This window comes from Cetorhinus maximus, chromosome 2 (genome assembly GCF_964194155.1).
Source record: "Cetorhinus maximus chromosome 2, sCetMax3.hap1.1, whole genome shotgun sequence".
NCBI classification, from domain to species: Eukaryota; Metazoa; Chordata; class Chondrichthyes; order Lamniformes; family Cetorhinidae; genus Cetorhinus; species Cetorhinus maximus.
The window spans coordinates 88,649,785-88,676,885 of record NC_135880.1 but is presented as its reverse complement, the minus strand read 5'-3'; the positions used below and the strand labels follow the sequence as shown (position 1 = coordinate 88,676,885).

Below are 27,101 nucleotides of genomic sequence, written 5' to 3'. Positions count from 1 at the left end.
ATATTCAGGTGAAGCAAGCCTAAAGTTTGGATTGGTAAACCTGAACGTGCCAACAGAGATCACAACGTGTCACAGCACACAAAACCACTGATGGTAGAACAGATCAGCGACGGGTACAAAGGTGTATTTAAAGGATTGGGAAATTCAGTGCTACACAATGTCTCCACACTATCCTCAGTTGAATAAAAAGGCTGGGGCGACAGTGAAAATTGCCAAAGACTCATCAAGAAATTAAGCCAATGTAGCACAGATGTATACAAGGGGCAGGATTTTCCCATTGGTAAGTGGGGGGGGTGGGGCCCGCTCGCTGATGCATAGAATGACGCGCGGTGACATTGGGCGGAACTCCCGATGTCACCGCGCCCCACTTAAATTTTCAGGAAGGCGGGGGCGCAGCAAAATCAGCCATGCGCCTGCCGTCCTGTCAATGGCCAATTGAGGCCATGGGCAGAGTCATTGAAATAACTAATGGACCTGCCCGTCCAACCCTGGCAGGCATTAAAAAAAGCATGAAACCTCATCCACAGGTGGGATGAGGTTTCATGTAGGTTTAAAAAATTTAATTCAAGTTTTTAAAAAAGTTATGGATATGTCCCAACTCATGTGACAGTGTCACATGAGAGGACATGTAAGGGATGTTTTCTTTTTCTGTTTTTTAATATTTTTGACCATACAGCCGATCTCCCTGAGGCAGCACTTAGCCTCAGGGGGATGAGTGCGCTCTTTCATGCACATGTGCAAAACAGTGCATTCTCGGGTTTAGGGAACTCCCCCCACCACCCCCCGTCTGCACAGGGAGCGGATAGCGCTTCCGTGCGGACGTCACGATAAAATGGCGACGCGCCCCCGATTGGGGATGCCAATCAGAGGCGCACCTCTTGCGTGCCCGCACTTCAACTTCCCCCCAGAAGGGGGGAAAATCCTGCCCAAGGTAATCCTCGAGTGGTGAAATACACAGACTGAAGGCATGGAAAGTAATCCTGTCCGAGTCTGTCGTCATGCTGCAAGCAGACTACTCTTCCAATAGCAAAAATGCTACTGAAACCAGGGGGGAGAATTTTTCCGTCGGTGCGCGGGGGCGGGCCCCGCACGCCGACAAGTAAAATGACGCATGGTGAAGTCGAGTGTGCATCCCAACGTCACTGCGCATCACTCAGATCTTCCGTTCAGCAGGTGCGCACTGAAAGCGGCTGCACACCCGCCAAATTGCCAGAGGCCTGTTAAGGCCATTAATAAACAAATTTAGGTCATTGACAGGGCTGTCCATCCAACCTTAAGGTTGGCAGGCATGCGAAGAGCTCAGGCGGCCTTCGCGTTTTTCATGAAACCTCATCCACAGACAGGATGAGGTTTCATGAAGGGGTTTTATTAAATGAATAAATAAATTTTGCTCAATTCATAAACATGTCCCAGCTCATGTGACACTGTCACATGAGGGGTCATGTCTGAATAATTTTAATCCTTCTTTTCAGAATTTCAATGTGAACTTAATCTCCCTGATGCAACTCCATGCCTCAGGGAGATTTCTGCGCACTTTCGTGCGCATGCGTGAAAGAGCGCAGGCCCCGACTCTCCCTCCTCCCACCACCTGCACAGGTAGCTCTGAGCGCTACTGGGCGCGGATCATGCTGGGCGGCCCTTAATTGGCCTGCCCACGTAAAATGGCGGTTGCAGCCGATCGCGGGTGGTGATCGGCTCCGTGCCCACCCGCACCAGCTCCCGACTGGCCCACCCGACAGGCAGAAGATTCTGCCCCAGAAATTTTTACAGGCGGGAGTGAAAAGATTCAAGGTGAACGACAGCCAAATTTCAGTTTGACAAGATTGGCAAAGCATTACCGGAGCTGAGCATTGGAGAGCCAGTCAGGGTGCAAACTTTCAACGCTTAACTCCCTACATAATTCCCTGAAAGTGGCGTCACAGGTAGACAAGGTTGTAAAGAAAGCTTTTGGCATACTGGCCTTCATAAATCAAAGTATTGAGTATAGGAGTTGAGATGTTATGGTGAGGTTGTATAAGACATTGGTGAGGCCAACTTTGGAGTATTGTGTGCAGTTCTGATCGCATAACTACAGGAAGGATATCAGTAAGATTGAGAGAGTGCAGAGAAGATTTACTAGGATGTTGCCGGGTCTTAAGGAGTTGGGTTACAGGGAAAGATTAAACAGGTTAAGACTTTATTCCTTGGAGCGTAGAAGAATGAGGGGAGATTTGATAGAAGTTTACAAAATTGTGAGGGGTATAGACAGAGTAAATGCGAGTAGGCTCTTTCCACTTAGATTAGGAGAAATAAACATGAGAGGACATGGCTTTAGGGTGAAAGGAGAAAGGTTTAGGGGGAACATTAGGGGGAACTTCTTCACTCAGAGAGTGGTGAGAGTGTGGAACGAGCTACCATCTGACGTGGTAAATGCGGGCTCACTCTTAAGTTTTAAGAATAAATTAGATAGATACATGGATGGGAGAGGTCTGGAGAGTTATGGACTAGGTGCAGGTCAATGGGACTAGTGGAATAATATTTCGGCACAGACTAGAAGGGCCGAATGGCCTGTTTTCTGTGCTGTAGTGTTCTATGGTTCTATGGCTTTCAACAGGAGTCAGCCCATGTGGAAACTGGCACATGCGTAGAGAAATTGTCACCTTGATTATATGCAGTGAAAGTGAATGACCAAATATACTGGTGCAACCGCAGGCATATCTGAACAACTAGCGAAGCTGTTCTTTCACACCAATTGGCCGGACAGGGAGAAGGGATCTCACCAGCTGTATTGAGTACAGAGGTACCATCAATCCCAAAGGTCCACAAGTCCCCAACAACTGCAATGGAACAACAACAGTCATCAAGGCAACAAGAGCCATGGGACTGCCACTCTCCGGACAAGGAATGTCACCCAGACGAACAGCCAATGTCAACGTGTATGTGTTTCATTAGAGTCCTACACGGTTTAAAGACTACGGGCAGGATTTTTCAGTCGGCGTGCTGGGGCGGGCCTGACACGCCGACGCGGTCCCGTGATATTTTGTTTGGCGGGCCCTCGCCAGAGTCGGCTGTGTGCCTGCCGATATGTAAATGGCCTATTAAGGCCATTAAGGAAGTGATTAAGAGAATTGTTAACACTGCCCGTCCAACCTTAAGGTTGGCAGACAGGCCAAGTGGCCTTCATGTTTTTTTTAGGAAACCTCATCCACGAGCAGGATGAGGTTTCCTAAAGCTTTTATTAAATAAATAAATATTTTTTCTGCAAAATCAAAACATGTCACATGAGGAGACATGTTCAGTTGAATTTTACATCCATTTATTTAATAATTACAATAGCCCTTCAATCTCCCTGAGGCAGCTCTGTGCCTCACGGAGATTGAAGCGCTGTTTTGCGCGCATGCACGAAAGAGCACTAGCCCCAACTCTCCCTCCCCCCCTCCCGCACAAGTAGCCTTGAGTGCTACGGTTCGTGTCTTACGCTGGGTGGGCCTTAATTGGCTCGCTCTTGTAAAATGGCGGTGCGGAGCTGATCGCGGGCGGCGATCGGCTCCGCGACTGCCCGTTCCCGCCGAGCCCACCCGCCACCTGAAAAATTCAGGCCTATGTGTGCAATGCTTGTGTAGAGACTGATTAGTAGAACAAGCAGTTGTTAGTGCATGAGAACAATGGGTGTACTGTGGGTAACTTGGATAACTCACAGTCACACAGCATCATGCATGCAAATGTGTCTTTTGTTCGCTAGGAAAACAGGGATGTTTGTATCTTCTGTTCAAAATGAAAAGGGGGATGTTTGGGTTTTGGAATTGCAATCTTTACTAAGTGTGCTTCCTGGCTTGCCATAGTCATGTCACTCTGCCATGAGGCGTGCTGACTGTAGGCTGCCATTTCCCTTCAGTTCAATAAAGCTTCTCAATGAGAACGCACTGAAGAAGTACAGTTATCCTTATACATGAAACGGTGATGGTGCTCGCATGTATCTGCTGTCTTTGTCCTTGTAGGTGGAATGATGGCCTAAATGGCTCCTCCTTGTTCTATGATTTTAAGAGGGTGTTAAATAGTTCACAAAGGTAGGTCTATTAAGTTTTGTTGAAAAATGCCATGATTGGTAAGAGGCTGATATAACTATTTAATAGTTAGATATAAAAGATGAAAATTATTTAGAAATTAATAAATGAGTATGGTGTGCTATGGTATATGTGCTCTGCCCAAAGGCAGCTCCTTGGTTTGTTTCTGCTGAGGCTTCATCCTGAGCCATTTTTCTTGGCAATTGTTTTTGTCAGTGGTGGTTTGCCATTGCCTTCCACTCCGAGGGACAGAGTGAGGAGGCAGGTACCAAGCAATGTTCCCTCTGATTTTGTCCATCCATTTGTGGAATGAATTTTGTTATGCGCTGCAACATCAAGGTAATGTGTAGATGTACTCCACCAGTAGTTACACAAAAATCTATATATAATATATATTTTTAAAAAGTTATCATAGGCATGGAAGAAGAAGAAAGAATATCATTCCAGCCATTGACACAGTCACATGCTAGTTCACAAATATCCAGATTTACTGAATTCAATTTTAAATTTAAATTTACTACGGTGGCATTTGGACTCTCAACCTCTAGGTTTTAAGTTCAGTACCATAGCCACTACGCTACTATACACGAGAGAGACATTTGTTAGTTTTTATTTTGTAGCTTGTATTTAAGTCATTTGACAGAAGAAAATTTGAATTGGTAGTAATGGCTCAAGACAAGAAGCTTTTGCTTTGATTTGACAAACTTCAAATAGGAAGAGCTAAAGAATCTTTGCATCATTCCTTGAGATCTGGGTTAGGAATCCAAAACCTTTCACAAACTCCCTAGAAATGCCCTTGTGTTTTTAATGGGCAGAATTTTTCTCTCGTTGGGGCGGGTGTGCGCCCGACCCAAATGGGAGAGAAATAGCACAGGATGACATTGGGCAAGCGCACTCACGCGATGTTTCGGTCGGTGGGCACGAGCGGGAGTCGGCAGTACACTCGCTGACAATTAGGAGGGCTGTTAAGCCCATTAATTCATTAATTAAATGGAATTTTTACCTGCCCGTCCAACCATTCGGTTGGCGGGCAGGTGAAAAGGTCAAGCGGCCTTTGGATTTTTGAGGAAATCTCATCTGCGGGCAGGATGACGTTTCCGATGTTAATTAAAAATAAAAAAATGTTTAAATCTCATTTCTAACATGTCCTTGCTCATGTGATAGAGTCAACCTTAATTTTTAAATCTTTTATTTTTATTGTTATAAATCTTCAGCTACCTGAGGCAGCTCTGTACCTTCAGGGAGCTTTCTGTGAGCGCACCCACATGCATGTGCTGACTGCTGCGCTTGCCCTCTCCCAACCCTCCCCCCACCCAGGCAGTGCTGAGCGTTTCAGCGCTTGATTCACACTGGCCAGTTGTTAATTGGCCAGTCAGCATGAAATCGCAGTTGGGGCCTGATCGCAGGCGGTTGGCTGTTGTGTGGCCGCTCCCAGGCCCGCTCGCCCGCCGCGCCTGCCTGACAAGGGGAAAATCCTCCTCAATGCTTTGGGATCAATATTCCTTTAAGAATTCTACAATATAAGCTGCAGCAGAATGACTAGATCAGTGGTATTAACTGGCCCCAAAATGCCCTCCTGCATTCTTCATTGAACCAGGGTTGATCCCCTGGCTTGTTGGTAATGGTAGAGTGGGGGATATGCCGGGCCATGAGGTTACAATTCCACTGCTGCTGATGGCCCACAGCACCTCATGGATTCCCAGTTTTGAGTTGCTAGATTTGTTCGAAATCTACCCCATTTAGCACAGTGGCATGCCACACAACACGATGGAGGGTATCCTCAATGTGAAGATGGGATTTCATCTCCACAAGGACTGTGCAGCGGTCACTCCTACTGATACTGTCATGGACGGATAGATTGGTGAGGGTGAGGTCAAGTATGTTTTTTCCCTCGTTGGTTCCCTCACTACCCGCCGCATTCCCAGTCTGGCAGCCATGTCCTTCAGGACATGGCCAGCTCAGCCAATAGTGGTGCTACTGAGCCACTCATGGGTGATGGACGTTGAAGCCCCCCACCCAGAGTACATTCTGTGTCTTTGCTACCCTCAGTGCTTTTTTCAATTGATGTTCAGCATGGAGAAGTACTCATTCATTAGTTGAGGGGGTGGGGGGGGTGGGTGCAGTAGTTGATAATCAGCAGGAAGTTTCCCTGCCCATGTTTGACCTGATGCCATGAGACTTCGGAGTCAATGTTGAGGACTCCCAGGGCAACTCCTTCCTGATTGTACACCACTGTGCCGCCACCTCTGCTGGGTCTGTTCTGTCAGTGGGACACGACACACCTAGGGATGGTGATGGTGAAATCTGGGACATTGTCTCTAAGGTATGATTCGGTGAGTATGACTATGTCAGGCTGATGCCTGATACAGGTATCTGTGGGATACCTCTCCTAATTTTGGCACAAGCTCAGATGTTAGTAAGGAGAACTTTGAAGAGTTGACAGGGCTGTGTGTGCTGTGTTGTTGTTTCTGGTTCCTAGGTCAATGCCGGGTGGCCCATCCGCTTTCATTCCTTTTTGACTTTGAAGTAGTTAGGTAAAATTGGGTGGCTTGCTAGGCCATTTCAGAGGGCATTGAAGAAGCAACCACATTGCTGTAGGTCTGGAGTCACATCCAGGCCAGACCAGGTAAGGACAGAAGATTTCCTTCCCCAAAGGTCATTAGTCAACCAGACGAGTGTTTACAACAATCGACGATGGTTTCATCTAGCCAGCAACTCCAGATTTATTAATTGAATTTAAATTCCACAGCTGCCATGGTGAGATTTGCCCAGAGCATTAGCTTGGGCCTCTGAATTAGTGACATTACCACTATTCCACCAAATCCCCTGCTATATTCAGCAGTATAAAATTTAATTTAAGTGGTACCTTTTGCAGGCTAAACTACAAAAACCGTGTTGCAGATCAATAAACCTCAAAGGTATTTCCTCCTGATAAGTCCAAAGGCTGCTGGAAAGGATTTGAACTACTTGGTTTGCAACTTTTTTCTGCTATTGAATACTGTACTAATCAGTTGCAAAGAAAGGAAAGAACGGATATTGCACCCCAGAGAAAGGCCTAATTATCAAAGAAATGGGGAAAAACACTTGATTCTTCAGTGCAAAATTTCATAAAGTAAATCAACTGCACTGATTTTTTTCACCCCAGCCCTTAGCATGACAATTTCAGTTGACATAGATATTAAATTAATGAATTTAGTTTTCTGTACTCAGGTGGTTGGAGAGGTTTTTTTTTAGCAACAAGGTGTGTCTGAAAGTGCTAAATTCAGCTTCCATTTTTCTATTACTGCACTGCTCAGAGGTTACCAGGGATGAAAATTTCCTCAGAGTCACTTCCGCTCCACTGTGTGCAGCTCTGGAGCATATCTTCAACTAGGTGTCCTTACTCAATAGTATGGTGGAGGACCAGATGATCAAAGTAAAAGAAAGCATGCCCAAATTGGGCTCAGATCAAAATAAAGATCTCAATCGGTACTCAACTACATTACACTGGAATTGGCATGTCAATAACAATCCTGTAGAGAAACATGGACAAGTTCTTAAGGACAGAGAAGGGGGAGGAGAAGAAAGACACAAGTCATCACATCTTCTTTTAGAACATTTCTAGCCAAGTCTTAATCTAATGGATTGATGTTAGTCTTCAGTTTCATTTTCACACAATGTTACAGGGTTAAGGACTGAAACAGTAAAGAGCTGTTAACAGATGACAGGTTTGATTACCTGTGGCTGTGGGCAGGATGTATGGATCCCTCAGGAAAAGCAGCACTGGCTGGTGGGATAGTTTGCTGAAAAGGTCAAGGACAAGAGTGTCAGTATTCTGGAACTGCAAACACAAAATAGTGCAGGACATACACCAAATTGTTTTTAACTACAACATTGCGAACTTTAATAAAAAACAATAAAAAAACAGGAAAAAGATTGTTACATTTCACTGGTGGCCCTAAAAGGTGCAATTTTGATAGCATGATGTATAAACAACATTGGGCTGTGACTTTCGACTAGCATCGGAGAGCGCTGGCCCCAAGAATTAGAAGAAATAAATACCTACTTGGTCTTGAAAGTCATGCTGACACTTCCGTTCGCCGCAGCTGTTTAGGGCCTGCATCGAAAGACACCTCACAGGCCCCAGTGAAGTCTAGCTCCAGTGGATTCAAGGAGGCCATGCCTCCTTATTTTAACAGCACTTGCTGCTGTAAAGCAGGTAAGTTTAAAGGGCCAGGGAAATTGTCAGACCAGGGAGAAGGTAAGTGGATAGGATTTGCGGGTGGGGATGTCCGGGGACGGTCCAGTCAGGTGGGTCAGATGTCCGGGTGGGTGGGGTGGGGGGGTTGTTGATGGGTCGGAGGTCCGGTGGTGGGGGAGTTGGAAGTCGGTGGGGGTTGGGGTGGGTTCCGAGGTCGGGGGGTAGGTTGTTGTGGGGGTGGGGTCTGATGGGTCATGGGTGGGGTTGGGTGGGAGTAAGAGGTCCGGAGGGATGTCACTGGGGGTCTGAAGTCAGGAGGGGGAGGAAGTCCATGGGGGCAGGGGAGTGTCCGAGTCCCGGGGGGGGGGGGGGGGGTCGCGGGAGGTGTCTGAGGTCCGCGGGGATTGTGGAGGGGTGTTCAGAGACCCGGGTGGTTCAAGGGGGCGTTGGATGTCAAGGGGGCTAGGGAATGTCGGAGGTCGAGGGGGCTGAGGGTTCAGAGGGAGTGTCGGAGGTCGCGTGGCAGGGGGTGTTGGAGGTCAGGGTTTGGCGAGTGTCAGAGGGGGTCGGGTGTGGGGGTGTCCTGTGGGGTCAGTCTGAGTCTTTACAATAGTTACTCAGAAGTAAGAGGTTTCAATTCTGCTAGATTTTTCTGAGTAACTACTGGGATATCCTTGGTGGAACCATCCAAAGTTTGTCATCTTAAACTGCATTTTCGGATGGTTCCCAACACAGCACAATTATCCAGAAGAAGTGTGCACTCCTGAGCAATTGCTATGCAAACCCTTACCTGGGGACGTCTGAGAGGGATTCCCCAGTGCATCTTTGGGGTACACCCCAAATCCAACGCTGGGGAGCTCGGAAGTTACGGGCCATGATTTTGCTAGTTTATACTGTTTATGTGTATTATAAACAATGTGAACTCTCTACCTAACATCGCTATGGGAGTATCGAAACACATGGAGTGCAGTGGTTCAAGAAGGTGGCTGACCACCACCTTCTCAAGGGCAATTAGGTTTGGGCAAGGCCCACATCCCATGAACTAATGAACTAATTTAAAAAAACAATCTTTGCATTAAGCAACTTCTAAAAAAGTTGCTTCAGCAATCAAAGTTTATTTTAATAAATCATTTCCAAAAAGGTTCTGAAGTTATCCTCAAGGATTCAGTTAGACTTCTCTAATGTTTAACTGTGTCTGAATCATTGCAACTAAATCAGGGGATTTTTTAAAATACCCTAGAAATTCACAAGTTTTTGAGTTAAAAAAGATGGATACATTTTCCAAAAATCTTGAAAAATCTTTGAATGTCAAAAATGACAACCATTTTGATTATTTTTCAAAGAGTACTAGTAATGTACTTGGTATGTACGCATATTAAATTACTTTTTTACGTTTCTATAACACTCAGTCAGGTCAGATCTTAGAGAAGATAGTGGACAACAGTTGCTTAAACTTGGTTTGTATTCCTTTGAGTTTAGATGGTTAAGAGATGATCCAATAGAGGTGTTTAAAGTGATAAAGCTTTCAATAGGGTAGATACAGAGAAACCATTTCCCCTTATGGGGAGAATCCAGAACATGAAGGCTAATTCTTAAAATTAGAGGTAGGTTGGTCCGGAGTGAATGAGACTATATTTTTTTACACAAAATGTACTGGAAAACTATAAGTCTCTACTCCAAAAGGCTGAGGATGCTGAGCCAATTGATATTTTCAAGACTGAGATCGATAGTGTTTGTTAGCTAGGATGGAATTGTCCCAGATTTGCACTAAGTGTGTTGGCAGGCGGGAAAAAGGAAATTTCACCCGCTGGCCGCAATAGCGGCTTTTCATGCCGTATTGTCTTAACCCCGCCTCAATAATCATACTTTCCCAGGAAACACACCATTTCCATGGTGGGTGGGCTCCGATTTGCCGCCACCTCGCTGTTTTATCGCACTGGACGCCACATTTAAAGTGCAGCCAAGCACGCACGTCTCAGTGATTCCAGCCCAGGGCTGCTGCAAAGAAGACATGACCCCAAAAGGCAAGAAGACTGCAGCCTCCTGGTTTAGTAATGCATTTTCGAGCGCCTATTGGATGCTGTGGAGGCCCGCCATGATATCTTCTAACCCTGCCCTGGCCGCAGGGGTGGCAGCAACATTACCACTCTGGCTTGGTAGGCGATGGCTATGGTGATCAGTGCCAATGCTGCACAGAAGAGGTTGGCCATCCAGTACAGATAGAGGATGAATGATCTCTTCCGTGCCACCAGGATATGGCAACAATCTCATCACTCCAAACTCTCACACTCAAGCCCATCACACATTCCCTGGCATCTCACTCAATGCCAGCTCAAGGGACATCACCACTCACTCTCTCATACACACCCTCACATCTTCTCTCGATGCCGCCTCCTCAGCCCTCACCATCCTGAAGCCACTTGCACAGATCAACATGTGCCCTCAAACACACCCTGGGATATCCCCCTTCCCCAGTACAGCCCTCACCCTACAGCCTCTTCCTTTGTCTGAGGCCACTTCTTCCCCATCCCTAAGTAAGCCCTAGCCCTGCAGCTGTTGAAAAGCCATCCCTCCGCCTTATGGCTGGTCTGGTAGGTAGGGATCTGTTCGAGAGCCCCTCTAAAAGTGATGTGATGCTGTCTGTGAAGCCTGATGCTGATGACTATGAGTGCTGCCCAAAGCAAGGTAGGCAAACAAACCTCGAAGTCCCGAGTGAAGCGTAGCTCACCAGGTGCACGTCACTTACGTACAGTTGTGAAACACATCGGTGGGGCGGATGCTAAAGGCTGATAAGTTCCCTGGCCCTGATGGGTTGCATCCTAGGATATTAAAAGAAGTAGCTACAGAGATAGTGGATGCACAGCTAGTAATCTTCCAAGAATCCTTAGATTCTGGGAAAGTCCCAGAGGATTGGAAAACTGCCAATGTAATACCCTTATTAAAAAGCGATGGGGACAAAAAACAGGTAACTACGTACCAGTTAGCTTAACATTCGTCATTGGGAAAATGTTAGAGTCTATTATAAAGGATGTAATAGCAGAGCATTCAGAAATGCATAATATAATCAAGCAGAGTTAGCATGGCTTCATGAAGGGGAAATCATGCCTGACAAATTTATTAGAATTCTTTGAGGAGGTAACAAGCAGGATAGATAAATGGGAACCAGTAGATGTAATATATTTGGATTTCCAAAAAGCATTCGATAAGGTACAGCACATAAGGCTACTTAAATAGGGTAAGAGCCCATGGTGTTGGGGGCAGTATATTAGCATGGATAGAGGACTGGCTAACTAATAGAAGACAGAGAGTTGGGATAAGGGGGGCATTTTCAGGATGGCAACCTGTAACTAGTGCAGTGCCACAGGGATCAGTGCTGGGGCCACAATTATTTACAATAAATATTAATGACTTGGATGAAGGAAGTGAATGTACTATCACCAAGTTTGGGGATGACACAAAAATAGGTAGGAAGGCAAGCGGTGAGGATGACACAAAGAGTTTACAGAGGGATATAGACAGGTTAAGTGAGTGGGCAAAAACTTGGCAGATGGAATATAATGTGGGAAAATGTGAGGTTATGCACTTTGGCAGGAAGAATAGAGGTGCTGAATATTATTTAAATGGAGAAAGACTGAAGAAAGCTGCAGCAGAGGGATTTGGGGGTCCTTGTGCATGAATCCCAAAAAGCTAGCATATAAGTTCAGCAGCTAATAGGGAAGGCAAATGAAATGTTGGTCTTTATTTCAAAGGGAATGGAGTATAAAAATAGGGAAGTCTTGCTAAAACTATACAAGGCACTAGTTAGACCACACCTAGAATACTGTGAATAGTTTTGGTACCATTATCTAAGGAAAGATATACTGGCATTGGAGGCAGTCCAGAGAAGGTTCACTCGGTTGATCACGGGGATGGAGGGATTTTCTTATGAGGAGAAGTTGAGTAGGTTGGGTCTGTACTCATTGGAGTTTAGACCATACTGAAACATTTAAGATTCCTAGGGGGCTTGACAGGGTAGATGCTGAGAGGTTGTCCCTTGTGGGAGAGTCTGGGACCAGAGCGCATCATCTTAGAGTAAAGGGTCGCCCATTTAAGACAGAGATGAGGAGGAATTCTTCTCCGAGGGTAGTGAATCTGTGGAATTCTTTACTGCAGAGGGCTGTAGAGGCTGCAACATTAAGTATCTTTTAGGCTGAGGGTAGGCAGATTTTTAATCAGTGAGGGTATCAGGGGTTATGGGGAAAAGGCAGGAAAGTGGAGTTGAGGATTCAGATCAGCCATGATCTCATTGAATTGCGGAGCAGACTCCATGGGCCCAATGGCCTACTTCTGCTCTTACATCTTATGGTCTTATGATCCAGTGTGGGGTAATGATTCAGGTGGGCTGGCCTTATACTGGTATGCAGATGAATTACAATGAAGTTCCTGACCTCCTATGGCAGGAAACATGGCCCGCCATTGGCAGGCAGAACGGACAATTACAAACTGGTTTCACGATGTTGTGAAACCAATTTTTGGCCTTCTCGCTATATTGTCTGCTCACGCCGCCGAACACTCCCAATGTCAGCGGGCACAGAAAATTTCGTCCTAAGTGTTTCATGGAATATGAAGAAAAGGTGGGTAAATGGAGTTGTTACAGATCAGGCATGATCTAATGGAATGACAGAACAGGCTTGTGTGGGTTAAATGGTCTTCTACTATTCCTATCATCCTATGGTACAGGTGCCACTTGCCAAAATGATCATCTCTAAAACCCTGTGTCACAAACAAAGTAACATGTCAAACTGTCCTATCTCTACCAGGGAACTGAGAAAATCTCAACCATCAAAACAGATCACAGGAAATGTGGTTTTAATTAGAAAGTTCCCAAGGTTTTACCCATGCTCAAGAACAAATAGATTCATCTTTGGGCAACTAAAAATAATCCAAAGGAAACTTCTTGCTTGCAGTTCAACCATTCTATGTATGCATTCAAGGCCTCTGCAAGATAGACTATAGAAATAGCTTTCTGTAGAAATAGCTTCCGAAGCTTCCACTCAAAGTAGTTGTACTGAAGGTCTGATTTCTCCCCTCTTGCAGTAGTTGATGTCCCTATCACATATGCTTTCGAGCTTTTGGACAAGATGCTGCAAATAATCCAAAAGTTGATCTGATCATTGAAGCAGTCCATTGTACATTACATTCCAAGATAGAGGAGAGGGGAAGAAAGCAACATTAGCATCCATTCTAAAGTGATAGAATTGGGATGAGGCTACATCACTCACATCCCCAATGATGACTGTCTTTATTCTACCAGTTTATGCATATGAAACCTAATTGCTCTTTGCTCAAATCCTGTTTTAAAAGATGTGAAACCAGGACTGTTACCTCCCTTTTGAAAACATTACGTTGAGCTGATCCGAGAGGATCAAAGCACAAAGGAACCAGACCATCTGCAAAGACTCCAGTAATAATTCAGAGATAATTATCACAAACTCACAGATCATAAGAATAGAGACTTCCGCTGATCTGGCTTCGTGATTACTCTTCTGTTCAGCTAATTGTTCAGGAATGGCTAGAAATATCCCACCTTTAAGGACAGCCACAGCTATGTTATTTAAAAGTTTGTGGAAATCTCAAGGGCTGAGAGCAAGGGAAGAATACTTTACTAAGATTGGTCATGGTGAATGGCATAATGTAATCATTTGATGTTTCAGATAAATAATGTATATGAAAATGACACATCCTTGAATATCATGGAGCACAGAGCATCCTGCAGTGAATTATTCGGCAGCATTGGTAAAGGTCTCCAGATGGAAATGCCTTTAGGATTAATCAGTTAAATTTTCTTGATCCAAGTATTGGTTTGGGAACACTTAATATTCATAGCCAGAGTATCTCACTTCCCTTGACCACTGATTGCTACTGGATATTTAAGACTTCACAAGCATACTGCTGTTCATTGCTTCATACCAATAAGATGGTTTTGCGGGTGGAGGGCATGTTGATTAGCTACGTGGCTTTGTACTTGTGTTTTCTATCAACTGTTGCCCTTGTTTTCAAAGTATCAGGTGGATAGGAGAGGAGTGATAAAGATCTTACCTGAATTCTTCACAATCATAGTCATCGATGGAGCTAAAAATAAAAATATTTTGACACATTAACATTGTACTTAATACCTATATAGTTAGTGAAAAGTTAGCCAGAGATTTAATTATTTCAGTTTTCCTTATAGACTTTTAGTTGTTCCACAAACACTATTTCTGACAAGAGGGCAATGAGTCCAAGGTAATAACATCGCCTCAAATTCAAAACACTTCCTTGTTGATCTGCCATAACTAATTGCTGAATACTTTCCTGTTCATCCAAAACAGCTTGAGTTGAACTGGCAAACTCCAATTTAGAGTTTGTATTATTGCCAAGAATTCAGTAAAACACAATGGGTATGACTTTGGAAGTTTACTTTTACATCTTCCTTTATCATATTTTTTCATGCTTCCTATTATTTACTTATATCTTAAGAGATTGAAAGAGAAAAAAAATGCTCCCTACTGCTTAATTTCCATTTTGTTTTTTTGAATTTTTTTTTTGGTTTCTCTACTTTTGCCTTTTCTGTTTCTCTTTAAATTATTCCTTTCTTTTCTTGTTTGCTTTGGTCCAATACCTTTATAGGTAGGAGCTGGAAAATCACTCTAATACCAACAGAAACAGAATTTACGCAGGCTGTTCAACATATGAAACAGCTCCATTTATCTATGGCACTTATTATGGCAGTGTCTCTCTTTTATGAAAGAAGTAAATGTCATCCTCCACCATGCAAATCTGCTTGATAGTGAAACAAACCATCCTTCCATCTGCGCTGTAGCTATGATCAAGAATTTTATGCAGAGTATTTGGGATTTGGGGTCTCTCCATAACACTCTGTTCTTGTGTTCATGGCCAAAAGGCAGTTCCCATAAGCAGACAGGAGATTCCCTTGTACCCATATACTGTTATGATGAGTTATTATGCTGAGACTTAATAGTTAACAACCCACTTTGGGCATGTTATTTTTCAGAAACCTGCTATGTTCTTCTCTAATGTCATCACATCAACAGACCAGTTCTTACAGAATAAAACCATGCCAGAATTTATTTACAAATTAATGCACAGAAGCCAAATGATGTAACAAGATACTGAATAACAGTATACAGTAATGTTTTGAACAGCATTCTCACCTACTTCCTTCCACATCCGGCGCTCCTGGAAAAGTCTCTTCCCTGAAGACACTTACAACTGCACTTTCAAACTCCCAGTTTTCTAGTCTTAGGTCCTCTCATTTTCTACAATACCTCTATAGATGCTCAGTCACACCCTCACTCCACCATTGAAGACCCTGTTTTCAATAAAACCTTTGCTTTCTTTCACCATGGCCACTCTCTGTAGAAATAATGGGGTAAATAATCTACTTATGCACTGTAATCTGTTCCCCAATTCCCAGTCAGGTTACTGTATGGGTGCTTTTAAGCAGTTGTAGTAGAGCTTATTAGGGGTGGCCAAACTGCGGCCCATAAGCTGCGTGTGGCTCCTTTAGATATAGAGTGTGGCTCATTCCTTGTGCACATTGAAGTGAGTTAGGAACATAGGAGCAGGCGTAGGCCATTCGACCCATTGAACCGGCTATGCCATTCAAACAGATCATGGCTGATCATCTAATTCTACACCATTTTTCCACACTATCCCCATATCCATGATGTCATTAATATCCAGAAATCTCATTGATTTCTGTCTTGAACATGCTTCCACAGTCCTCTGGAATAGAGAATCCCAAAGATTCACCACCCTCTGTGTGAAGAAATTCCTCCTCATCTCAGTCCTAAATGGCCTCCCCCTTATACTGAGACTGTGTCCCCTGGTTCTAGACTCATCAGCCAGGAGAAACATCCTATCTACATCTACCCTGCTATGTCCTGTAAGAATTTTTAAAGTTTCAATGAGGTCACTTCTCTTTTTTCAAAACTCAATACAGGCCCAATTTCCTCAATCTCTCCTCATAGAACAATCCTGCCATCCCAGGGGTTAGTCTGGTGAACACCCATTGCACTCCCTGTATGGCAAGTACACCCTTCCTTACATAAGGAGAGCAAAACTGTACGCAATACTCCAGATGCCGTCTCACCAAGGCTCTATACAATTGCAGCAAGACGTCTTTATTCCTGTACTCAAACCCCCTTGTGATGAAGGCCAACATACTATTTACCTAATTGCTTGCTGAACTTGCATGCTAGGAGTTTACATATGAATGGTGATAGCTGTAAACTTACCTGCAACTTTCAACTTTTGGTAAAGAAGGGAGATGACGAATGTTAAGAAAATCTAGAAATATCTTGGGTAGTTCTTCATTCTCAATCAGAATAGCCTGTCAAAAGAAATAAATTAGCAACAAACTTATTCAAAATAAATTGAAATGTAGCTTTCACGATGTATTATTGCATAACATTAAACATGCGCATGAAAATAATGGATTTCTATAATGTTGACAATGCTGAAAATAGAGGGAGAAAAATTTGAATTAAAAAATGTGCTCTGAGATTTAGATACAGAATAACTGCTTCACAGAGTGAATTTAAAAAAAAAATTAATTCTTGGGATGTGGGCATCACAAGCAAAGCAGGCATTATTCCCTATCTCTGGTTTCCTGAGAGGTCAGAACTCATACGATTGAATGGTTTGCTCAAGCACTTCAGAGGGCAGTTAAGCATATTAGTGTGAGATTGCATAGGCCTAAATTTCACACTCCCCCGATGGCAGGTTTTTAGGCAGGGAGGCATCAAATTGAAGGAATGGGATTCCCTCTGGGCTCCTGCCCACCTGACCTCACGTCGATTTTACCCTGGGGCGGGCAAGGCCTCAGACAGAACACCAGCCCTTGCCCCAGTTGAAGCCCTTAAGTGGCCAATTATTGGTCATTTAAGGGCCATTTCCAGCCCAGCCTCAAATTTTAGGCTGGCGGGGGGATTTGCCTGGCATGGGGGACGCCCGAAAATGAATGGGCTTAGGCCTCGGGTGGGAAGGGTGGCGGGGGTGCCTCCATCAGAAGCCCCCTTTCTGACTTCAAGCACCAGCCCCTTAAGGTCTGGTGGCCACTGGACCTCCCTTCCCCCCCAATCCCGGCCTCTCCCCCGACATCCCAATCGCCCACTTTCCACCCCCTCAGGTCTTCCCTACCCTCCTCCAAAAACTTACCTTGCTGTCCAGTTCTGGGACTTAGGCTCTGGCATGTTGAAGCACTTCCTCTTCTGTTCACTGCAGCTCCTGTTGCTGCAGGGGCTAGAGGGCTGCCGGCCGATTAGATTGGTCAGCTGCCCTCTAAGGTGGGACTTCCTCCCAAGTGACGGGCGGAAGTCCTGTGTGCAGTCACTTAACGCTCATTTGAGACTGAAATGGCTGCAGGGCAGTCAGAATCGACAGGGAACTCTTTGGATGGCGGAAAGGGAAACCCCGACATCCGAAATATTCAGGCTATATAGTCCAGACTGGGTAAGGAGGGCAGATTTCCTTCCCTAAAAGACATTCTAAAAAGTGGTTCACTATCAAAGCAAACCTACTGGATTCATCACATTACCACCTGGTACCAGAGAAAAAAATCACTCTTTGAGATGGGCAACGTTAAGTTTCTCTGCAGTGGAACATAGGCAAGATGGGAGACTTCCTAAATGGTAAACCATACACAGCGGAAATACATTTAAAACACAAATTAAATATAGTTTCATTTAAGATTTTTGTCACTTTCTCAGATGTACATTAAATTAGATAGGAAGTGACCAAATATCTCATCATTCATAGAATTCATTTATTCCAACAGCTGGTTCCAGGCTTGAGTCATAATGAGGCTTTTTTCTCAAACCCATTAACTGAACTGTGACAAGTTCAGTAAGTTTCTTATCTGACTGCTTAATAGAGTTCCTCATGATAGCAACACATGTAATTTGACAGGAGGGGGAAAGGAAAAAGTCTGCAAATTTACACACAGTCATGGAAGAACACTGCAATATTTTTTCTTCTAGTCAAGTAATATTACATGGAAAAGTCTAGTGTTTTCTTGGGGGAAAGGGGTGGGGATTGATGAGTGCAGGCAGAAAATAGATAAGAATGGCAGGAGGAAAATTCAAACTTAATATAACATTCTAAAGACTGTCACAGCCTATCATAATTATATGAAACCCATTCAAAGGGTTAATTATCACTGTCAATGTTATTAACCGTTAACTACAGAGAACAACTTACCGATCACTTACCGATCACTGCTGCAACTTTCAGATAAACAGCATTTGGACTAAGTATAGCTGAATGCCCACCTTTATCATTTTCAAATGTTTTTACAGCCAGTAGTTCATGCCTTTCTTGATTTGTACAGGAGCTAATAAAATAACCCTGTGCCATTTCAACTAATTCCTGACTAAAGGAAAAGATATTTAGTAATTTTGTTCTATGTTACTATCCATCTTCTCATAAACTCTCCATCTGTATCTGATTTCCTATTCATTTCATGTTCTCAGATAGCAATTAAGGCTGTCAATCTCATTGCCTACATTTAGTGGTAACTCACCATTGTCTTTCTTTCTCCCATTATTGTTGGTTTCCTGCCACCCAACAGAGACCATCAAGTTGGAATAACTGACCACCAACTCCAGCACATCATCCTCAAAAATTAACTCATCTCTTATAATGCACACTTGCAATTTTCTACTGTAGCTAAGATTCAACGTTTTTAGTTTGCCTGCTCTAAAACAATCAGACTCTATTATCACTGTTGAAATAGCCAACAAACAGCATTTCACCCTACATCACAATCCAATTATGCTGCAGCTTTGCAAGCCCCCATAATTATAGAATCAATAAAGTCCAAGTAAATAGGATTTATTTTTAGTCATTCAACTACCATTGATAACACACATAAACAGAATGCGCTGTGACAGCAGTATGGAAAGTAAACCACTTATGGCATCAAGCACTTAATTCACGCCTGCAGTACTTATCACTTAAATATTCTGGGGCATGGTTTCTCGAATGGTGTGATTTTCCGAAGCACCAACCGAAGAGTCAGCGGGCAATGCATCTCCATCGATAACAAACCCCCGTGGCCATTTAATGCTCCCAGGTGCATTATTTGGTTAGAATTGGAACTTTTGCCCCTCCCTCGAGAGGAAGTCCAACCTCAGAAAGCTGTTTGCCAATCTGATTGGACGACAGCTCTGTAGTCCCAGCAGTGTCAACAGCAGCAGTGGCCAGGACAGGGACTACAAGCAGTCCCTGGATTCAAAGTCCTGGAGTGCAGCAGAGTGGGAAGGTGAGGCCCAGGCAGCTGGGGAGAGAGGAATGGGGGCCTTGATGGAGAGGCCGGGGGGGAAGGGGGCACCTGCGGATGGTAGACCTTGTGTGGGAGAGGGCCCACTGTGGAAAAGAGGCACCCTCTCCCTGCTCCCGTCCCGCCTGAGCAAGGTGACTTTTCAGGCTTCTCGCCTGCTCCTCAACTCCTCACTCCAGCCTCAAAATTGAGGCTGGTCAGGAACAGCCCATAAGCAGACATTAATTGTACACTTAAGGGCCTCAAATAGGCCAAGGGCAGGTGGGCCGGCCTAGGCCTTCCCGTCCCACGGAAAATTGTGGACAGGTGGGAGGGTGGAGCGAAGGCCATCCGGGGAATTTTACGGGAGCCCCCTTGCCTGCAAACCTTCCAACGGTGGACTGTAAAATTTTGCCCATGGTTGCTTCAACAAACAGTTCCCTAACTTGCCAATATCAAGACTGTTTTGCACTTAGCTATGCGGGATAACTTACTAACAACTGGAAATGTCTCAAATTCCCATGTGCATCTTCTTAACTTACTACAGTTGGCACATTACCCAATCAGATGTTAGTTGGAATGACCCAATAATTTTGCCACAATGAGTGTGAACAATGCAGACTTGTTTTACCAATGATTGTAATGTTACAAGACTAAACTACAAAGATTTAATTCAAAGATAATCATCTCATTAAAAATGAATTGACATCGAAGATGCTATTTGTTTGGCACAAAATGACCCTACGAACCACAAAAATGCAAACATATATGGACCATAATATTTCAAATTGAGTAACATCTCCAAAATTCTATACAATTTTAGTAGCAGATTAATGAGCTCAAATTATTTTTTTGAAAATGTATTATTCTTTATTGAAGATGCAGACATTGCTTGCAAGTCCCCAATTTTTTGCCCATACCTAAGCCGGATTCTGTTTGGACGGAGAAGTGATGGGGAATTCAGTTCTGCGGGAGAGGCCCAGTGGAATCAAGTGTCCTTCAGGCAATTAAGCGGGCACTGTTGTGCCTTCCCCATAATTAAGGTCCTCAGCGGCGGAGGTCCTGCCTGCCGAGAGCTGTCAGCCAATCAGAAGCTGGCAGCCCCTCATCTGCCAGCCCCAGCGAGAGCATTGGCAGCTGGCAGCAATGCACCTACCAGGGGTCCAGGATCACAAAGGAGCCCCAGACCAAAGGTGAGTGAAGGCAGGATGAAGGTTGGGGGTGTTGGAGGTCCAGGCAGGGCGATTGGAAGCAAGGGCAGGAGGATGGCTCTCCGCGGCCCTCCTATCTGATGCCAGATCCCCCGATCAGGCACATCCAAACTTTGCGACAACATTCATCCCACTTGCCTTCACTTCTGTCCTAGCTGATCTCAACTGCCTTCCTGCCCCACAAAATCTTTGTCTTCATTTACAATCCCTACAAGGCCTTGCTCTTCCAAATGTCTGATATGAACAATTGCATTTATATGTCTTAAATGTCGGAAAACATCATAATGTGCTTCACAGCGGCAAAGCAGAGGTAGTTCCTGAACAGAACCTAGTGCATCATCGGTACTTCCAACCATTCAAAAATTACTCTGAACTCTTAACTTTGTTTCCTCCCCTCTAACCGGTTTTCAATCCAATTTGCTACCTTCCCAACTACCATCCCCTTTAGACATTTTCAGCAATGTCCTGTGTGGTATATTGTCAGAGGCTTTCTGAAAGTCTATGTATAGCACATCTGCTGCATTTCCCCTATCCGCCACATTTGGGGCTTCTGCCATTTCTTCCCCAAATTATCCCAGGATCTGCATTACCAACTGCTGTTAGAATTACCATTTCACTCAGTCCTCGTCTGACTGAATTGCACCCAGATTTTCCTTTGGCGTTGACGATTTTCAACCCACTAATATGAGATTGCTGAAAGAAATTTGCATATGAGTTGATCAGCTGCAAAAAATTTGTCCAGAAAAGGTTTCTCAATTTTCTCACCAGTATCTCCTGGGGGATTGGATTCAGATGCATCAGGTGCATCAGTATGTCGAGGAACTGACTAGGGAACAGGCTATCTTAGATTTGGTATTGTGCAATGAGAATGGTTTAATTAATAATCTTGTTGTGCGGGGTCCTTTAGGAAACAGTAACCATAACATGATAGAATTCTTCATTAGGATGGAAAGGTAAGTAGTCTGATCTGAAACTAGGGCCCTAAATTTTAACAAAGGAAACTGAGAAGGTATGAGGTGTGAGTTGGCTAAGATAGATTGAGGAACTTTATTAAAAGGCATGATGGCGGATAGACAATGGCTAATATTTAAGGAACAGATGTATGCATTGCAACAGTTATACATTCTTTTCTGGCTCAAAAAACACAACAGGAAAAACAGCCCAACCATGGCTAACAAAAGAAATTAAGGATAGTATTAGATCCATAGAGGAGTCATATAAAGCTGCTAGAAAAAGTAGCAAGCCTGAGGATTTGGAGCAGTTTCCAAGAAATTGATTAAGAGGGGAAAAATAGAGTATGAGAGTGAACTTGCAAGGAACATAAATGCAGACTGTAAAAGCTTCTATAAGTATGTAAAAAGAAAAAGATTAGTGAAGACAAATATAGGTCCTTTACAGTCTGAAACAAGAGATTTTATAATAGAGAACAAGGAAATGGCAGAGCAATTAACCAACTACTTTAGTTCTGTCTTCATGGACAGACAAATAACTTCCCAGAAACGCTAGGGAACCAAGGGTCTAGTGAGAAGGAGGAATTGAAGGAAATTAGTATTACTAAAACAATAGTGCTGGAGAAATTCATAGGGCTGAAAGCCAATAAATCCCCAGGGCCCGATAATCTCAATCCCAGGGTGCTAAAGGAGGTGGCCATGGAAATAGTGGATACGTTGGTTGTCATCTTCCAAAGTTCTGTAGATTCTGGAACAGTCCTGGCAGATTGGAGGGCAGAAAATGTAACCCCACTATTTAAAAAAGGAGGAAGGGAGAAAATAGCGAATTACAGACTGGTTGGCCTAACCTCAGTAGTAGAGAAAATGCTAGAGTCAATTATAAAGGATGTGATAACAGAACACTTAGAAAATATCAACTGGATTAGACAAAGTCAACATGGATTTATGAAAGGGAAATCATGTTTGACAAACGTACTGGAGTTCTTAGAGGATGTAACCTCCTTTAGCAGAATAGATTAGGAAGAAACAGTCGATGTGCTGTATTTGGATTTTCAGAAAGCTTTTCATAAAGTCCCACATAAGAGGTTAGTGTGTCAAATTAAAGCACATGGGACTGGGGGTAATATATTGGAATAGATTGAGAATTGGTTAGCAGCCAGGAAACAGACAGTAGGAATAAATGGGTCTTCTTCGGAGTGACAGGCAGTGACTAGTGGGGTACTGCAGGTATCAGTACTTGGGCCTCAGCTATTCACAATATATATTAATGATTTGGATGAGGGAACCAAATGTAATATTTCCAAGTCTGCTGACAGCACGAAACTTGGTGGGAATGTGAGCCATGAGGAGGATGTTACGAGGCTTCAAGGTGATTTAGACAGGTTGAGCGAGTGGGCAAATACATGGCAGATGCAGTATAATGTGGGTAAATGTATTGGCCTTCATTGCGAGAGGACTTGAGTACAGGAGCAAGGATGTCTTACTGCAGCTGTGCAGGGCCTTGGTGAGACCACACTTGGAGTATTTTGTGCAGTTTTGGTCTTCTTACCTAAGAAAGAATATACTTGCCATAGAGGGAGTGCAGCGACGGTTCACCAAACTGATTCCTGGGATGGCAGGATTGTCGTCTGAGGAGAGATTGGGCCAATTAGGCCTGTATTCACTGGAGTTTAGAAGAATGAGAGGAAATCTCATTCAAACATAAAATTCTGACAGGGATGGACAGACTGGATGCAGAGATGATATTTCCTCTGGCTGGGGCGTCTAGAACAAGAGATCACAGTCTCAGGATATCGGGTAGACCTTTTAGGCCTGAGATGAGGAGAAACGTCTTAACTCAGAAGGTGGCGAGCCTGTGGAATTTTCTACCACAGAAGGCTGTGGAGGCCAAGTCACTGAACACAGTTAAGAAAGAAATAGATTTCTGGACTCTAAAGGCGTCAAGGGGTAGGGGGAGAGAGCAGGAGTACAAGGTTGAGATAGAGGATCAGCCATGGTCATATTGAATGGCGGAGCAGGCTCAAAGGGCCGGATGACCTACTCCTCCTCCTATTTTCTATGGGGAGAAGGTCAGAAATCGGTTTCACGTCATCGTGAAACACGTTTGCAACCATCACTCTACCCATCAATGACGGGCTGCATTTCCTGCTGCCGGACGTTGGGAACGTCGTTGTAATACATCTGCATATCATTGGAGGCCCAGCTTGCCGGAATCATCCCCCCCATGCTGGATCATCCAAACATGTTGATGTGATTGCATACTGACATGTTTCACAACAGCATTTATAAAGCGTGCAGCTGGCGAGCTGCACTTGCACAGTAACGTTGCACTGCACTCACAAGGGTCGCCTGTTGGACTTCAAGGTTGAGGCGCGTATTCAAACGAGTGTGCAGGCAAGTTGTATTTTCCTGGCTGGCTGACAATGCAATGCCGGGGCAAGGGCTGTTCTGTGGTTGAGGTGAGTTGGATGGCCAGGAAAGCCAGGATGCAAGAACAATTGGATTTGCCCAGATCTCAGCTTTCCCACAGGTGCAGGGTGCGACTCACGTGGCACTCAGATCTCCATGGCAACAATGTCAACCCTATGTCAACCGCAAGGACTTCCACTCCCTGCATGTTCAGCTGGTGTGTGACCACCACAAATGCATCCTGCAGGTCTGCGCATGGTTCCAAGGGAGTGTTCACAACTCCTACATCCTCAGTAGGTCTCAGATCCCTGGCATCTTCCAGGGTTCACAGATGCTGCAGGGTTGGCTCCTGGGGTACAAGGGCTATCCGCAGAGGACGTGGCTGATGACACCCGTGCGGCGGCCTCAGGCTGCAACAGAGTGAAGGTATAATGAGGTTCATGCTGCAACTCGCACCTTGATGGAGCAAACTATCGGGATGCTGAAAATGAGGTTCCAGTGCCTGAACAGGTCTGGTGGAGCCCTGCAATATAGTCCACAGAGGGTGTCACGCATTGCTGTCACCTGCTGCACCTTTTACAACCTGGCGCTGCAACGAGGAGAGGAGCTGGTTGAGGAGGAGATGGAGGAGCTGCACATCTCCTCCGACGAGGAGGACGTCGACAGGGATGAGGGTGAAGAGGTCCTTGATGGTAAGGATGCCAGCGATGAGGCCATCGCACTGGCCAGATGAGGCAGGCGCATTCGGGAGACGTTTTGTGGCTGCTAGATTTGTGGAGGACGACGATGACATGCAGTGAGGAGACACCATAGACCCTCACATTGCAACTGTGAACGTTTTACTCCATCTTGGATGATGGCAGGGCACATACCCTCTGTGATAATGTTCCTGTCATGGAGACGCAGCCGAGGCCCTAACAGTTGCTCAATTCCAGGAGGATGATGACGACATGCAGTGAAGCCAGATCATCATCTCGGTCTGAAGGTTACACACTGCACAGGGAAGAGGCCCTGGACTGAGACCCCTGCCTTTATCTTGTGCAGGAAGAAGGTTTCACATCTGAGTGACACGAACACTGCTCATCATAACAAGGAGCCAGAGGCAAGGAGATATTCTTGGGAGTTTATTTACAATAGTGAACATTATGTACAAGTGATTAACACCAGGCTGTGCAACTACATCTTCCTAACCTTCCTAACCCTGCTGCTATGTCTTAGTGCTCCCCCGGCATTCACAGCCAAGGTGGAGGCAGCCTGCTGATGGCTATGCACAATCTGTGATGACCTCAACAGGTGGCCTCTGGAGGGCCGAGACCTGGAGGGCCCTGGCCTGCTTCTGGGGTCCAGCTGTGTGGAAGTGGTACCCTCCTCAGCCTGTGGAGCTGAAGGAAGAGGGGATTCAGATGGGCTGGACACCCCAGAGTCACCTGGATGGATGGGTCCAGGGTGTACACCTGCTGGTCCTCCTCCCTGTGGGTGCCCGAGGGCCCCTGGCTGACTCCTTGGGAAGAAGTGGAAGGTGAAGTGAGATTGAGCTACCCCGCACCCCTCACGTGTTGATACTGTTAGAAGCCAACTATGGCATCAGCAATGGAGTTCAGCCTGTGCAACAGTGCAGGACTAATGTCCTGAACCAAGGTTTCCATGGTGGCCGCCATCCTACCAGTGTTGACCTAGGTGCGTTGGCATGCCGACGCTATCACCTCAGACTGAAGGCACACGGACTCCTCCATCATGCCTTGCAACCTGAGGAGTGCATTGGACATTTCTTCCTGATGTTCTCAGGCTTGTCTTTGTAGCTCCAGCAACTGAAGTATGACTGAGCCCAGAGGCTTGTCATCTGAACCGTATTCAGCAGATTTCTGGCCTCCAGCTGTCCTCAAGTGCCAGAAATCTGGGAAGTTCCTGCTGCCCGGTGTGAGGAAGCGGTGAGGTGAAGTCGTGACAGACAAATGAGAACCTGCCCGCCATCAAAATGGCTTGTTACCCGGGAATGCATGATTAATGTGGTGGGTTTGGGATGATATGGCATGAAAAGCCACCATTGCAGCCGGTGAGTAAAACGCTCTTTTTCCTGCTTGCCTCCAGACTTCGTGCAAATCTGGGACGATCTGCCCTTTATCTGACATTCCTATTCACACTTCCAGCAGAGATTTTTTTTAACTCATTCATGGGATGTTGGTGTCGCTGGCTAGGCTGACATTTATTGCCCATCCCTACTTGCCCTTGGATGCCCAGAGGCATTAAAGAGTCAACAACATTGCTGTGGATCTGGAGTCACATGTAGGCCAGACCACGTATGGACGGCGGATTTCTTTCGCTAAAGGGCATTAGTGAACCAGATGGGCTTTTACAACAATCGGCAATGGTTTGGTTTCGTGGTCATCATCAGACTTTTAATTCCAGACTTTTATTGAATTCAAATTTCACATCTGCTGTGGTGGGATCCAAACCTGGGTCCCCAGGGCATTACTCTGGGTCTCTGGAATACTAGTCCTGTGACATTACAACAATGCCACCACCTCCCCATCTAATTGTAATTAAGTGTGAGAAACCAGCTTGATCTTCTCAACGCTAGCCGATGGGCATAGAGGCTAAATGTAGCATATATACAGTCAGTCCAGTTGAGGTCAGTCAGCCTAGCATAGACACAGCATCAAATTAGGTTTCTTAGTGCATTAATGGCTGAGCTACTAGCGATAAACTTGCTGAATTATCAGAGATGCTTTCAAAGCAACCTTAATGTCTAAGATTTAATCATCTGTAGATCAGCATAAAATTGGCTGTAAGAATATAACTACATTTTTATTTTCTGTAAACCATTCTTCAATAGCTATTCATCCACTTAATTTCATTAAAACAGCATAACCAACATGGACGAAAGCAAAATACCACGGATGCCGGAAATCTGAAATAAAAACAGAAAATGCTGGAAAAACTCAGCAGGTCTGGCAGCATCTGTGGAGAGAGAAACAGAGTTAAGGTTTGAGTCCGTATGACTCTTCT

At 44.9% G+C, this 27,101-nt stretch overlaps 1 protein-coding gene across 1 annotated transcript in view; it reads right to left on the bottom strand.

Annotated features, from left to right (window-relative positions):
• LOC144695787 (sorting nexin-24-like) overlaps positions 1–27,101 on the bottom strand; it is a 227,139-nt gene that overhangs the window by 7,470 nt on the left and 192,568 nt on the right. The window contains exons 4-6 of the mRNA XM_078566774.1: positions 16,503–16,597; positions 14,302–14,334; positions 7,761–7,825 (exon numbers count right to left, since the gene is read on the bottom strand). Coding sequence (XP_078422900.1) covers positions 7,761–7,825; positions 14,302–14,334; positions 16,503–16,597 — 193 coding nt within the window. The remainder of the gene's footprint in view (positions 1–7,760; positions 7,826–14,301; positions 14,335–16,502; positions 16,598–27,101) is intronic.